This window comes from Ictalurus punctatus, chromosome 4 (assembly GCF_001660625.3).
Source record: "Ictalurus punctatus breed USDA103 chromosome 4, Coco_2.0, whole genome shotgun sequence".
Classification (NCBI taxonomy): Eukaryota; Metazoa; Chordata; class Actinopteri; order Siluriformes; family Ictaluridae; genus Ictalurus; species Ictalurus punctatus.
Genome location: NC_071284.1, coordinates 32,278,187 through 32,290,898, shown reverse-complemented (window position 1 = coordinate 32,290,898; position 12,712 = coordinate 32,278,187). Strand labels below are relative to the sequence as shown.

General features: G+C 39.3%; 2 protein-coding genes across 2 annotated transcripts; both read right to left on the bottom strand.

The window, feature by feature from the left end:
- Positions 1-65: 65 nt before the first annotated feature.
- LOC124627753 (extracellular calcium-sensing receptor) lies at positions 66-3,305 on the bottom strand. The gene is made up of 6 exons (XM_053678337.1): positions 3,103-3,305; positions 2,626-2,911; positions 1,718-2,524; positions 1,395-1,622; positions 1,192-1,315; positions 66-976 (listed from the first exon to the last, which is right to left on the bottom strand). The coding sequence occupies exons 1-6, from the start codon at positions 3,303-3,305 to the stop codon at positions 66-68; spliced, it is 2,559 nt and encodes an 852-aa protein (XP_053534312.1).
- A 4,348-nt stretch (positions 3,306-7,653) lies between these two features.
- Positions 7,654-11,306, bottom strand: LOC124627827 (extracellular calcium-sensing receptor). Its single transcript, XM_053678336.1, has 6 exons — positions 11,144-11,306; positions 10,671-10,959; positions 9,581-10,336; positions 9,267-9,494; positions 8,727-8,847; positions 7,654-8,561 (listed from the first exon to the last, which is right to left on the bottom strand). The coding sequence occupies exons 1-6, from the start codon at positions 11,302-11,304 to the stop codon at positions 7,654-7,656; spliced, it is 2,463 nt and encodes an 820-aa protein (XP_053534311.1). The 5' UTR covers positions 11,305-11,306.
- Between the last annotated feature and the right edge of the window lie 1,406 nt (positions 11,307-12,712).

The following is a 12,712-nucleotide window of genomic DNA, read 5'->3' as shown; positions in this document are numbered from 1 at the left end:
AAATTAAAAAACAATATGTTTTATGATTTTTCTGTCAATACATTGTGTTTACTATGTGAGGAAAATCACTGAGGTTTTGCATTTGCTTTGCCCATTAGATGTTTCCGTGTATTCTTTTCTGGCTTAAGTATGATGATATAACATTTTGGAGTAAATATACAGAATAGTAAACCAAAACTTGATGCGAGTATTGCAAATATCTCCACAGCTACAGTAAATTTTCCAGGAGAACTGACATATGCTGGAATAAAAGTGATCCAAACGGCACAGAATATGAGCATGCTGAATGTGATAAATTTAGCTTCATTAAAATTATCAGGCAGTTTACGAGCCAGAAAGGCTAAAATAAAACATAAAAGAGCCAAAAGTCCTATGTATACCAGCACGGCCCAAAAACCTATGTTTGAGCCCAGATTACATTCTAGTATTATTTTATCTATGGAATGAGCCATGTTTTTGTAAGGCACTGGGGGTGCAAGTGTTAACCACAGAGCACATATAATGACTTGAAAAAGGGTGCAGCAGAAAACACTCATTCGCTGCACAGGCACTGAACACTGGGGGAAACTGCTACCTGGCACTGTGGCTTTAAATGCCATCACTACTGCTATTGTTCTTGCTAAAACACAGGACATACAAAGTGCAAAAGTAATGCCGAATGTTGTGTGGCGTAGCATACAGGACCACTCAGAAGGCTGTCCAATGAAAGTAAGTGAGCAAAGAAAACAAAGAGACAGAGAGATGATCAGCAGGAGGCTCAGCTCAATGTTGCTTGCCTTTACAAGTGGTGTGTCTCTAAAATAGAAAAACACCAATCCTACAGCTATAGTAATAGAAACTCCTGTTAATGAAACAGCTGTCAGGAGAATCCCCATGTTTTCATTAAATGAGAGGAATTCCACTTCCTTTGGAACACACAGACTATGATTTTCATTTGACCAGTACTCCAGAGGGCATCTGATGCATTCAACAGAGTCTAAAATCAGAGAAAATGGTCAATTGTTTGAAAATTGTTTGTTTACCTTTATTTAACTGTGCATATGTATATGTGACCAATAAAGACTCATTATCATTATCATTATTATCATTAATATATTTATGTCAAGTATATAGAAATTCCTACATTTTTGTTTTGTAATACATGTCTGGCTCTTTTATATTTCAACCATAATGTAACACCTGGACACATACCAGTTTCGTTGCTGATTTCACCCACAGGGCACTGTATACAGGCAAAGCAGCATGGTGGTCTCCCTTTGATTTGTGCCTGTCTGAATCCTGGCTGACAGCTCTCACTGCACACAGATCTCGGCCTCTAACACACATTCTGACTCAGATAAACACATTTACTATAACTTTACAGTAAGTTTTTCTCATCTGTACTCCATACTTACCATATTACTATTTCCAGCCCAAGCTATACTAACAGGATTCATGACAAACTGCTTGTCAGTTGGGAGAGAGGAATCGTAGTAACCCACTGAAACAAAGGTTATGTCTCCAGCTGAATTTTTCTGCCAGTTCACCAGCTCATATTTTGCAGTAGGGTCTCCATTAGCATTGAAATAAACACGTTCTCCTGATGGCATTGTAAAGTTCACACTCTGTAAGGATTCTAGTACCTGCAAGGGGAAATCATGTGCTATTTTGACATGAATGTGTATTTGCTTGTAATCCTCTCAGTACTGTTGTAATTTTACTTATCTATTTGTTTTACCTGACCCGGTAGGAAAATATCCTTTTTGGTGCAGTTTAAATTTTCAAAGTGACCATCTGCATTGCAAACCAACGTGTTATGTAGGGCATGAGCTATTGCATAAACAGCCTTATACACATTGTTGGAAATCCTTAGCTCTGAAACATCAGTGAATGTATTATTTATCTCTTTGAGATCTTCAAATCCAGTGCAAAGTTTCACATCCTCCGTTTTTGGTGAAAACTGACATCCAAATGTCATTTCCCAGAATTCTATCAAAAGGGAATTTGAGGGAATCTGGGATGGGTGGACTTTTAGAAGGAAGTCCTTTAGCCCTGTAATTTTAGATTTATTAATGGTAAATCCTAATGCACTGCTGATAACTTTTGATGTCCTTTCAGTTGCTAAGTATCTGGCAGTTATCCAGGATTCACTGCCTACCCATTGAAGCCCCGTCACATTTTGAACAAAGGCCTCCTCTAACAAAACATCCATTTCATTTTGAGCCAGAAATGCTACCAAGACCTTAGATGTGCCTTTTTTAATTATTTCTACAACTTTAGCAATGCTCTCCTTTGAATTTGTCCTCAGAATTGCTTCATTATACTCAATGCATACTCCCAATTTTCCAGCTGCCTCCACAAATGTGGCCATGCCATTGTTGCCATAGTCATTGTCACTTCTTACTGCTCCTACCCAGGTCCATCCAAAATACTTCACTAGCTGAGCCAGAGCTCTGCTCTGGTAGTAATCACTGGGAATTGTTCTGAAGAAGGAGGGATATTCTTTTCTGTTGCTCAGGCAAGCACAGGTAGCAAAATGACTGATCTGTTGAAATTAAGAGACATATCAAGACAGTATTATTCATTATTCATAATTCACACATTTAATTAAATTAACAAAATCAGTTTTATGTCCATGTATTTTACCACTGGAATCTTGAATGGTCCTGTTGCTCTTGACATCACTATGGTTGAAGAAGACTCTGATTCACCAATGATGGCCTGCACTGCTGAATGCCCAGAGCATGTTTCTTGAGCTGTAAGCTCCTGACCGTTTATTAAACCTACTGCCGATCTCATTGAGGCTAACGTTGAGCCACAGCTATCAAATATCTTATATCCAATAGAAATATTAGGAAGCAAGCCACTCTTGTTTATTTCATCAATAGCAAAAATCATAGTCTGAACAAACCGAAATTCTCTGAAGTTCAGACTAAACAAATAAAGAAAAACAACATCTTGTCAATGTTGTTTCACAATAGCATACTTTCATATAATTTTCACACATTTTTACAAGAATGTTAGTTTATACAGTTTGACTTTATACTTCCACAGTTACAGACAAGTAAAGTGCTAAGTTTGGATTACAATAGCAGTACAAAGATTAAAAAAAAATCAACAAACCTTGTACAGATTAGACGTTGTGGCTTCTCAGTAAATGACAGTGTCTGTAATGTAATTTTGCTGTGAATTGAAAAAGCTCCCCCAATGATGACATCACCATCTTTGGAGAGCTGGGGGTACTCTGGGTTCCCAATCATTTGACAATTAGCCTTTTCCGCCTTTACTTTGAAGACACAGAGGAGCAATAATGCATATAGAAACATCACAGAGGCTCTTGGGCACTAGTGCTTTTCCCTGTTACAGATGGAAGAGCAAGTTATATAGGGATTGGTGAATCCTTCTGGGTGTATTCAATATGCAATCACGTGATCAAATGTATCTCACCACATCATCAAGAGTATGATTAAAGTGATTACAATGCTATTAATCAATTAACCTATTCAACGATGATTTTAAAATAATGATAATTGTACAATACCATTCCAGAAAATTTGGGACAGTAAATTCTAATCTGAATCCTTATTTTACACATGAAAAATGAAATGATTCATAGACAGCCGATGCTACCATTTGTTTGAGGTTATATTGAATGCATGCTTTATGGTTTAGTTGTTTGTCCCTTTTTATGCTAGTGTAAATATGGGTAAGTATGATTGTATTTGGCCACATATGCACACATTTTCATTTACTGTAGTTGAGCTGTGTACTGACTTATGTAACATTCTTCAAAGATATATAGTAGGTATATAAGTTGGTTTGTTGATTATTTTAATGTGGCGTAATCCTAGCACTACTAACTTTATCTTTAGTTTATCTTTAGTTAATAATTTTGCTTTTGTTTTGGAAGAAATTGGCATTAGCTTTATTATAGCGTCATTCACACGGTACCACACCTGCTAATCCATGCCTTTGCCACACATTGCCAAGAATAAAACCCGATTTTTTGTCCTTTACCACCAACACCCACAACACACACACATATATATATACCATTACTTAATGATCTCAGAACTATTAATCACTGCAAAATGCTTCTACATCTCATTATAGTTCTAAGATATCCTTCGGCTTTCAGTCATTTTCATTTTCATGATAGTGTGTTCTGGGAATTGCGGTCCAAGCGGCCATGTTTGTAGGCCACAGTGCAGGAGGGGAATTGTAGTCACTGGTTTGATGTGATATGACAGAACCCCCCCATCCAACACCCCCCAATACACTCCCTCCCCCTGCGGTCCTGGTACTCTGGGCACAGCCCCTCAGGTTCTAATGCAGGACTTTTCCAACAAGTAGCAGGTTCCTCAAGGAGCCGAGGAGCAGACCTGAGGCTGGTGCTGGTTCGCCTGGGTCATTAGGCGATACCCAGGCTTGGGAAATTGTGTCATCAGCTTTAGACGGGGGCTTGACTTGGTGGGCCGTTTTGTTGGCCCTTCTTGAGTGTGGAGAGACGTCCTCAGTGGAGCAGGGAGGCAGAGCGACATCCTCAGCAGAGCAGGGAAGTGGAGCAACGTCCTCAGCAGAGCAGGGAGGTGGAGCGTTGTCCTCAGCTCTATAGGGATGCTGAGTGGCGTCCTCAGTCACACAGAGAGTCTGAGTGTCATTCTTCACTGACTCTGCTGGCTGAACTCAGTTGTCCATGTCAGCAGACTCGGGCAGAAGCAGAACTCTGTTGTCCGTGTCAGCAGACTCGGGCAGGGCCAGAACTCAGTTGTCTGTGTCAACAGACTCAGGCATGAGCAGAGCTTGGTTGGCTCTGTCATTAGTCTCAAGCATGAGACTAACTTGGTTGGTCGTGACGTCAGTGACCTTGGTTGGCCGTGTCGCAGACTCAGACAGGAATGTGGCACAGGAGGTCACCTCATCGCCCTCAGTCAGAAACGTGGTGTAGGAGGTCACCTCATTGACATTGGACAGGAACATGGCTCGGGAGGACGTCTCTTCGGCCTTGGACAGGAACATGGCTCGGGAGGTAAACCCGTCGCCCTCGGACAGGAACATGGCTTAGGAGGCCATCTCTTCAACCTTGTTTAGGAACTTGGCTCAGGAGGCTGTCTCTTCTACCTCAGACAAGAACTTGGCTCAGGAGGTCGTCTCTTCAACCTTGGACAGGAACTTGGCTCAGGAGGCTGTCTCTTCAACCTCGGACAGGAACTTGGCTTGGGAGACCGTCTCTTCGACCTCGTTTAGGAACTTGGCACGAGAGGCCGTCTCTTCGACCTCAGACAGGAACTTGACGTTATGCTGGAGCTCTGGAGATGAGACAACCTCATGGGTCTCGTGCTGGAGTTCTGGAAAGAAGGTCACTGTGTTGATCTCCGACTGAGACTTTGGAGTTGAGACTACCTTGTGGGTCTCGAGCTGGAGCTCTGGGGAAGAGGACGCCATATTGACCTAGGGCTCTTGAGCTGAGACTACCTCATGTGTCTCAGGTTGGAGCTGTGGAGATGAGGTTGCCACGTTGACCTCCAACTGGGGCTCTGGAGCTGAGACTACTTTGTGGCTCTCAGGTTGGAGCTCTGTAGATGAGGCCATCTCATGAGTCTCAGGTTGGAGGTCTGGTGATCAAACAACCTCATGGGTCTCATACTGGAGCTCTGAGGAGGAGGTCACCATGTTGACCTCCGACTGGGGCTGTGCAGTGGAGACCACCTCATGTATCTAAGGCTGTAGCTCTGAGCAGAGGTTGCCATGTTGACCTCTGGCCGGGGCACTGCAGTGGAGACCACCTCGTGTATCTCAGGCTGTAGCTCTGGAGCAGAGGTCTCCACATTGACCTCTGGCAGGGGCGCTGCAGTGGAAACCACCACGTGGTAACTCCAGTTGCACATTACTCACATCTGGCTCAAACAATACTAGGGAGTCGGAGGGGTTTATGCTATATTGGACACTGTATTTAATACAGGCTATCTGACAGGCAAGGACAACTGATTCATTTTGTCCAAGTCAGTCAACCCATAGCAAGGAAGGCTTCCTTGTCTGTAGAAGGTGCAAAAGTGCTCTGACTTTGGTTCATGTGATTAATGCAACCTCACAGAGTACAAGCCCAATTCTGAAAAAAGTTGGAACAGTATGGAAAATGTAAATGTACTTTGACTTCTATTGTAAAAACATATAAAGACAAGGTATTTGATGTTTTACCTAATCAATTGCATAGTTTTTTGAAGACAAACGTTTATTTTGAAATTGATGCATAGAACACATTCCAAAAAAGTTGGGATGGGGAAATTTAACCCCAAAATAGCGACGTGACAAGTTGAAATAAGAAGGTAATGTGAAACAGGTGGGGCAATTGTCTTATCATAGTATTTAAGGAGCCTCCAAAAAAAGGCCTAGTACTTCAAGAGCAAGGATTGGTCAAGGCTTGCCAGTCTGCCAAGAGATGCATCAGCTAAAAGTCAAACACTTTGAGAACAATATTCCCCAAAGACAAAATCGGTAGGATTTTGGCCATTTCACCCTCTATAGTGCACAATATAATTAAAAGATTAAAAGAATCCATTCAAATCTCAGTGCATAAAAGGCTAGGCCAAAAACCACTTCTGAATGAGCATGATCTTTGAGCACTCAGATATAACTGTCCTAAAAACCGTCATGAGTCTGTAATGGATATCCTGACATGGGCTCGGGAAATCTTTGGTAAACCTTTGTCAGTCAACACCATTCACTGCTGTATCCACAGATGCAAGTTAAGGCTTTACTATGCGAAGCAGAAGCCATACATCAACACTGTCCAGAAGCGCCACCCACTTCTCTGGGCTTGGCAGCTGAAGAAATGCATAATGGATGAATGGGGGAAAATTCCGCTTACTAAAATTAACCGCCTGGTGTCTTCAGTGCCCAAATGCTTAATATGTGTTATTTAAAGAAAATGTGATGTTACACAGATGTAAACAACTGCCTGTCCCAACTTTTTTGCAGTCATCAGATTTAAAATGAGTGTATATTTTCAAAACTAAATTAAATTCACTAAGTATAACATAAAAAAAAAATGTTAATAATGTGCATTCATAGTACAGGGTGAATAGAATTTTCAAATGACTTTTTGTTGGGTTTTTCTGCATTTTCCATACTGTCCCAACTTTTTCAGAATTGGGGTTGTAAATTGACAAGGGTATGTATAAAATGCTCTGTCTGTTCTTGAATGAGTTCAGCTAGTTTAATGTGTGATGGCCTTTTAATTGGCATATGACTCACTTGAAAAGGGACACTGATACATGGGGTGATACATGGGATCCATGAACTGCTGAAGGACATATGTCTCTCCATCTCTGACCAATAATGGTCAACTGGGCCCCAGTGTCAAGTAAAGCTGTTACTGTCATCTATGTAGGATACAACGGATCAAGCTGGATTGGCTAAGATAATTTTTTTCTAGGTTTAAATGATGCATGGTGCAATGCGATGGACAGGTGTCCCATCCATGGTATATTCCCACCTCACTCCCAGTGTTTCCAGGATTCACAGTGAACCTGGCTAGGATAAAGTGGCTACTGAAAGTGAGTTAGATATTTTTTTTTTAACTGTGACATAATCAATTCATTCCACTCGAATGACCAGTTTCAACATTTAGTCCACTCAAATGACTACTTTTGCAGATTTCAATATTTTTATTTGTCATTTAGATGACATTTTCCCCATCATATGTTTCTTTGTATTGAGTTCAGGTTTAAACAGAATAATGTAACATTTAGGTGTAAATATACAGAATAGTAGAGCAAAACTGGAGGCCAAAATAGCAAATATCTCCACAGCTACAGTAAATTTTCCAGGAGAGCTGACATAAGCTGGAATAAAGGTGATCCACACAGCACAGAATATGAGTATGCTGAATGTGATGAATTTAGCTTCATTAAAATTATCTGGCAGCTTTCTAGCTAGAAAAGCCAAAACAAAGCACAAGAAAGCAAGAACTCCTATATAACCCAGCACGGCCCAGAAACCTACAGGTGAGCCCAAGTTACATTCTAATATGATCTTTTCCTTGTAGTATTTCATGTTTTTGTAAGGGAAAGGAGGAGAAACTGTTAACCAAAGGACACAAATAAGGACCTGTACGAGAGTGAATGCAAGTACACTGAGTCTCTGCTGTGGAGGCCCAAACCATTTCATTACATTATTGCCTGGAAGGGTAGCCCTGAATGCCATTAGCACAACTAATGTTTTCCCCAGAACACAGGAGATACAGAGGACAAAGGTGATCCCAAATGCTGTGTGGCGTAACATACAGGACCACTCAGAGGGCTTTCCGATGAATGTAAGTGAACAGAGGAAACACAGAGTCAGAGAGAAGAGCAGCAGGAAGCTCAGCTCAGAGTTGTTGGCCTTAACAATAGGAGTGTCTTTTTTTATTAGAAATAAAATAGCTACTAAGACAGTTATTGCTGCTCCAAACAAAGAAAAAAGTACCAGTACTATGCCCATAACCTCTGTAAATGAAAGAAACTCTATGACTTTTAACACACATTTATCTCTTTCAGCATTAGACCAATATTCTCCTGGACACTGCTCACAGTTATTTGAATCTGCAAAATAATCATGGTTATTATTTTTAGGAAGGAAAAGAAACATTGTCTTATGCCTTTATTTATTAAATCCATTGCTCAGGAATTGGATCCTAAATAATAGGAGGATGATACAAAATGTACAATTAACAATTTGTCTTTGAAACTTGGTAAGGTTGAAATTACCTGTCTGGTTACTGATCTCTCCTTCTGCACATGGTATACAGTCGTAGCAGCAGATAGGCCTTCCTTTCTGTGCAGCTTTCCTGGTTCCTGGAGGACAGTTCTCACTGCAGACAGATCTTGGCTTCTAATATGAACAATATATTATGGCTACCATCAGGACTTGCTACATAAATTCATAAAATATTTTTTAAGGCACAAGTGTAACACACACACATATATATATATATATATATATATATATATATATATATATATATATATATATATATATATATATATACGTTTTACTATTTTAATTTACACTATCTTTTAGAACCTTTGAATTGTTAGTTTCTGTCTGTCAATTCTGTGAAGCTGTTTTCTCTTTTGCTCTTCAATAAAATCCAAGCAGAATTTCAGCTTTGGATTTTTATACACTGAAGCAATGTGGAGTAAAATGTCTCTTATATATTAGTAGCATGTACATATCATATTAATTTCTTACTTTGTAATATGTTTGTTAAAATAAACATAGAATTGTCTGGGGCCTAAAGTATGTACCTCTTTTATCTCTCCAGCCCAAACTATATCTTCACTATTTAGGACAAATTGTTGTCCAGTTGGCAGAGAGGCATCGTAATAGCCCACTGCCTTAAACTGCACTTCCCCATTGAGCCCTCGTTGCCAGTTCACCACATCATATTTTGCAGCCGTTGCCCCAGCGCTGTCAAACCAAACCTGTTCTCCTGTTCTGGTGGTAAAATTGACCTTTTTTAGCGACTCACCAACCTTCAAATGGAAAAGAAAACAAGTATTAATTTCATGACAAAATCAGTCATGGACATATTCCACTTTGGTTCTCTTCTTTGTGTTACCTGCCATGATTGTACTGTTTTGTCTTTCTCACAACTCAGACTTTCTGTGCATCTCAACAAGCTGTGTAGAGAATGTGCCACAGCATAAACTGCATTGTAGATGTTATTTGCATATCTCAATTCTGATATATCTTCATTGTAGTTTTTAAACGGAATCATATCTTCATATTTCCTGCAGTTGTTTTCAGTTTGAGAAATATTTTCCTCTGTATGTAAGCAAGGGAAGTCTGTTTGCCAAAACCCTTTTATAACATACTCAGAAAAACCACCAATGTTCAGTTTTCCCACATCCAATCCAATGGATCCAGCCAATATGTTGTAACTTGCTGGTGTTACTAGGTTCACTGCAGTAATCCATCCTTCAACACCAATCATCTGGTAGCCAGTGACATTCTTTAAAATAAGATGGTCTATTAAAATATTCATATCAATGTGGGCAAGAAATATGATAATTACTTTGGCTGTGCCTTTCTTAATAATATCGGCCACTTTCATGATTTTCTCAGGATCTGACCGGTCAAACTTCTCCGAGTACTCAACACATATTCCCTCCTCTTTGGCTGCATTTAGAAAAATGGCCATTCCACTGTTGCCATAATCATTATCACTGTTCACAGCTCCCACCCAAGACCAGCCAAAGTGCTTGACCAAATATGCCAATGCTGTACTCTGGTAGTAGTCACTTGCTATGGTCCTGAAGAAAGAGGGGTACTCTTTTCTGTTGCTCAGGCATTCACATGTGGCAGCGTGACTTATCTGAGTAGAGAAAGAGTTTTTGCATGTTTATTTGCTCTTTAACAAGAGGAAATTACAGAGAGATAAAATAGCAACAGTAACTAGCTGGGGGGGGGGGGGGGGGGGTGAAAAACACAAAAGAAAAATTATAATCTGTGAAAACGATGTTTATGTGTTATTAACACTATACATTTAGAAGTATAAGCTGATAGTTGGAATAACATATATTGCTCAAAAACTAATTTAGTGTAAACATGCCCATCTGATAGCCTATTACACATAATTTCTACAATTTTATAGTACAATAATAAAAATAAATTGTTATTAAATAATTATTAAAATAATTTATTCTTACCACTGGGATCTTAAAAGGCCCTGTAGTTTTTGTGAGTACTATAGTAGGTGAAGACTCTGACTCCCCAATGATGGCCTGTACTACTGTTTGTCCCGAGCAGGCATAATCTGCTGTTATGTCCTGACCATTCAACAAAGCCATGGCTGCCTTCATAGATAACAATCTTGAGCCACAGTTGTCATAAATCCTGTAACCAATTGAAATATTTGGGAGCAAGTGGTTGCTTCTGTTGATTTCTTCAATTACAAAAATCATGGTCTGAGCAAAGCGAAATTCTCTGAGGTTAAATCTACAAATATACATAAAAACATAAGAAAATACAAATAACATTTAACATAAAGCCAAAAGTAAAGGAAATTCAATGCAAAAATACAGCGTTTTTTCTTTCTTTCCAAAAACCAAAAAAAATCTAATAAATATATCATATTATAGAACTGTATTATACAAATGTGAAAGTGCTCACAACAACAAACCTAATGCAGATTAAAGGTTGAGGTTTTTCATTATATTGCAGTGACTGCATCTGTGTACCACTATGTATTGAAAAGACAGCTCCAATTATCACATCTCCATCTTTAGATAGCAGTGGATATGCTGGGTTTTCCAGGATATGGCAATTTTCTCCCTTTGCCATGCTAAGAGAAAGGAGTAGTACATAGAATAACATCACAAAATCTATCCAATGCTATTGCAAGATCAGTCCTCAGCAGATATAGTCCATATATTTATAGACATGTTCTGGGTGTTCTGGGTATAAGCATTCAGCCTGGACAAATCAGAGAGGTGATGAGCTTTCTGATGTCATTAAGGGACAACATAGTAGCCATATCTATCTGGTTTAATTCTGAACTATTAAGACTCAAACGATTCGCAAAGACTACTGTAGGCATTTGCCTTATGTGGCTTGCCCCATTGGGGAAAAATGCATTTCAAGCATTTTAACATTATTAGCTGCATCATTATTATTTTTTTCAGTGGAAAAAAAAGTTATTCACAAGGACAGCAGGACAAATATGTGTATATGTGGTCTGTTTCCAGTGGAAAGATTATTGTGTGCAATAGTATATTTGTTTCACAGCGGTGGTGTACACTTTTGGTTTTCATTTTTTATGTGATTTCAATGTTTTTCTTGATTAATTTGTAAGCTGAAATTAAGTGGCACAATAAGCCAAATTGGTTACTGGTGGAGTAACAAGCTGAATACTGAACAGCGGTTTTGTTGGCAGTCATCTTTAAAACCCTATTCATGCTGACAAAGTATGACGAGAGCAGCTCCTGGTTAGCTCTACATGATCCACTGCTGTTTGTAACAGTGAAGGTATTTGCTTTGCTCTCATCTTTGGCTTTTTTTTGGTGGTGATTGTTGTTGACATTCTCCATGGTTTGATCTGCCTCCACTGCACCCTCTTTGTAGTGGCAGTAACAACCTACATACTGTAGGAGGCATGTGTCAATGACAATCAAAAAGACTGTGGCAGACAGATTCACAAGTCTTTGAGGTGGAGTCCAAGTCAAGTCTCAAGTCTTTCAGGTAGAGTCCAAGTCAAGTTAAATTCAATTCAGTTTTATTTGTATAGCGCTTTTAACAATGGACATTGTCCCAGAGCAGCTTTACAGAAATATATAAATTCAGAATATAAATTTTTAATTTATCAATTTGTCCCTAATGAGCAAGCCAGAGGCAATGGTGACAAGCAAAAACTCCCTGGGACGATATGAGGAAGAAACATTGAGAGGAACCAGACTCATAAGGGAACCCATCCTCATTTGGGTGACAATGGATAGTATAATTATAAATAAGTCCCTTCTATAAATGTGTTAATACTACATAGTCAAATAGTGCAGTTATGTAACAAGGAAAATTCATTAGTTTTTACATGATGTCTATTTTTTTAAGCTTATCCACTGTTCACTGATGGAGGCTTGAGTGCAAAACTGTTTGTGGCAATTGCAGTGCTGGGGCTATAATAGCAATTGTAGTCCTGGCCATCATAGCATAACTGTTCATACTAATTGAGGTCTAATGCCATCTTTGTGGTTTT

Bases quoted from the DNA above. Each gene is read 5' to 3' on its own strand.
- LOC124627827 (XM_053678336.1), bottom strand. From the start codon at position 11,304: ATGGCAAAGGGAGAAAATTGCCATATCCTGGAAAACCCAGCATATCCA. The intron at 10,337-10,670 runs GTAAGAATAAAT...TTCTCTACTCAG, and splicing joins GGCCTTTTAAGATCCCAGTG to ATAAGTCACGCTGCCACATG. The intron at 8,562-8,726 runs GTAATTTCAACC...ATTATTTTGCAG, and splicing joins AGAGATCAGTAACCAGACAG to ATTCAAATAACTGTGAGCAG.
- LOC124627753 (XM_053678337.1), bottom strand. From the start codon at position 3,305: ATGTTTCTATATGCATTATTGCTCCTCTGTGTCTTCAAAGTAAAGGCG. The intron at 2,912-3,102 runs GTTTGTTGATTT...TTATTTGTTTAG, and splicing joins CAACGTCTAATCTGTACAAG to TCTGAACTTCAGAGAATTTC. The intron at 977-1,191 runs GTATGTGTCCAG...CTCTGATTTTAG, and splicing joins TGAAATCAGCAACGAAACTG to ACTCTGTTGAATGCATCAGA.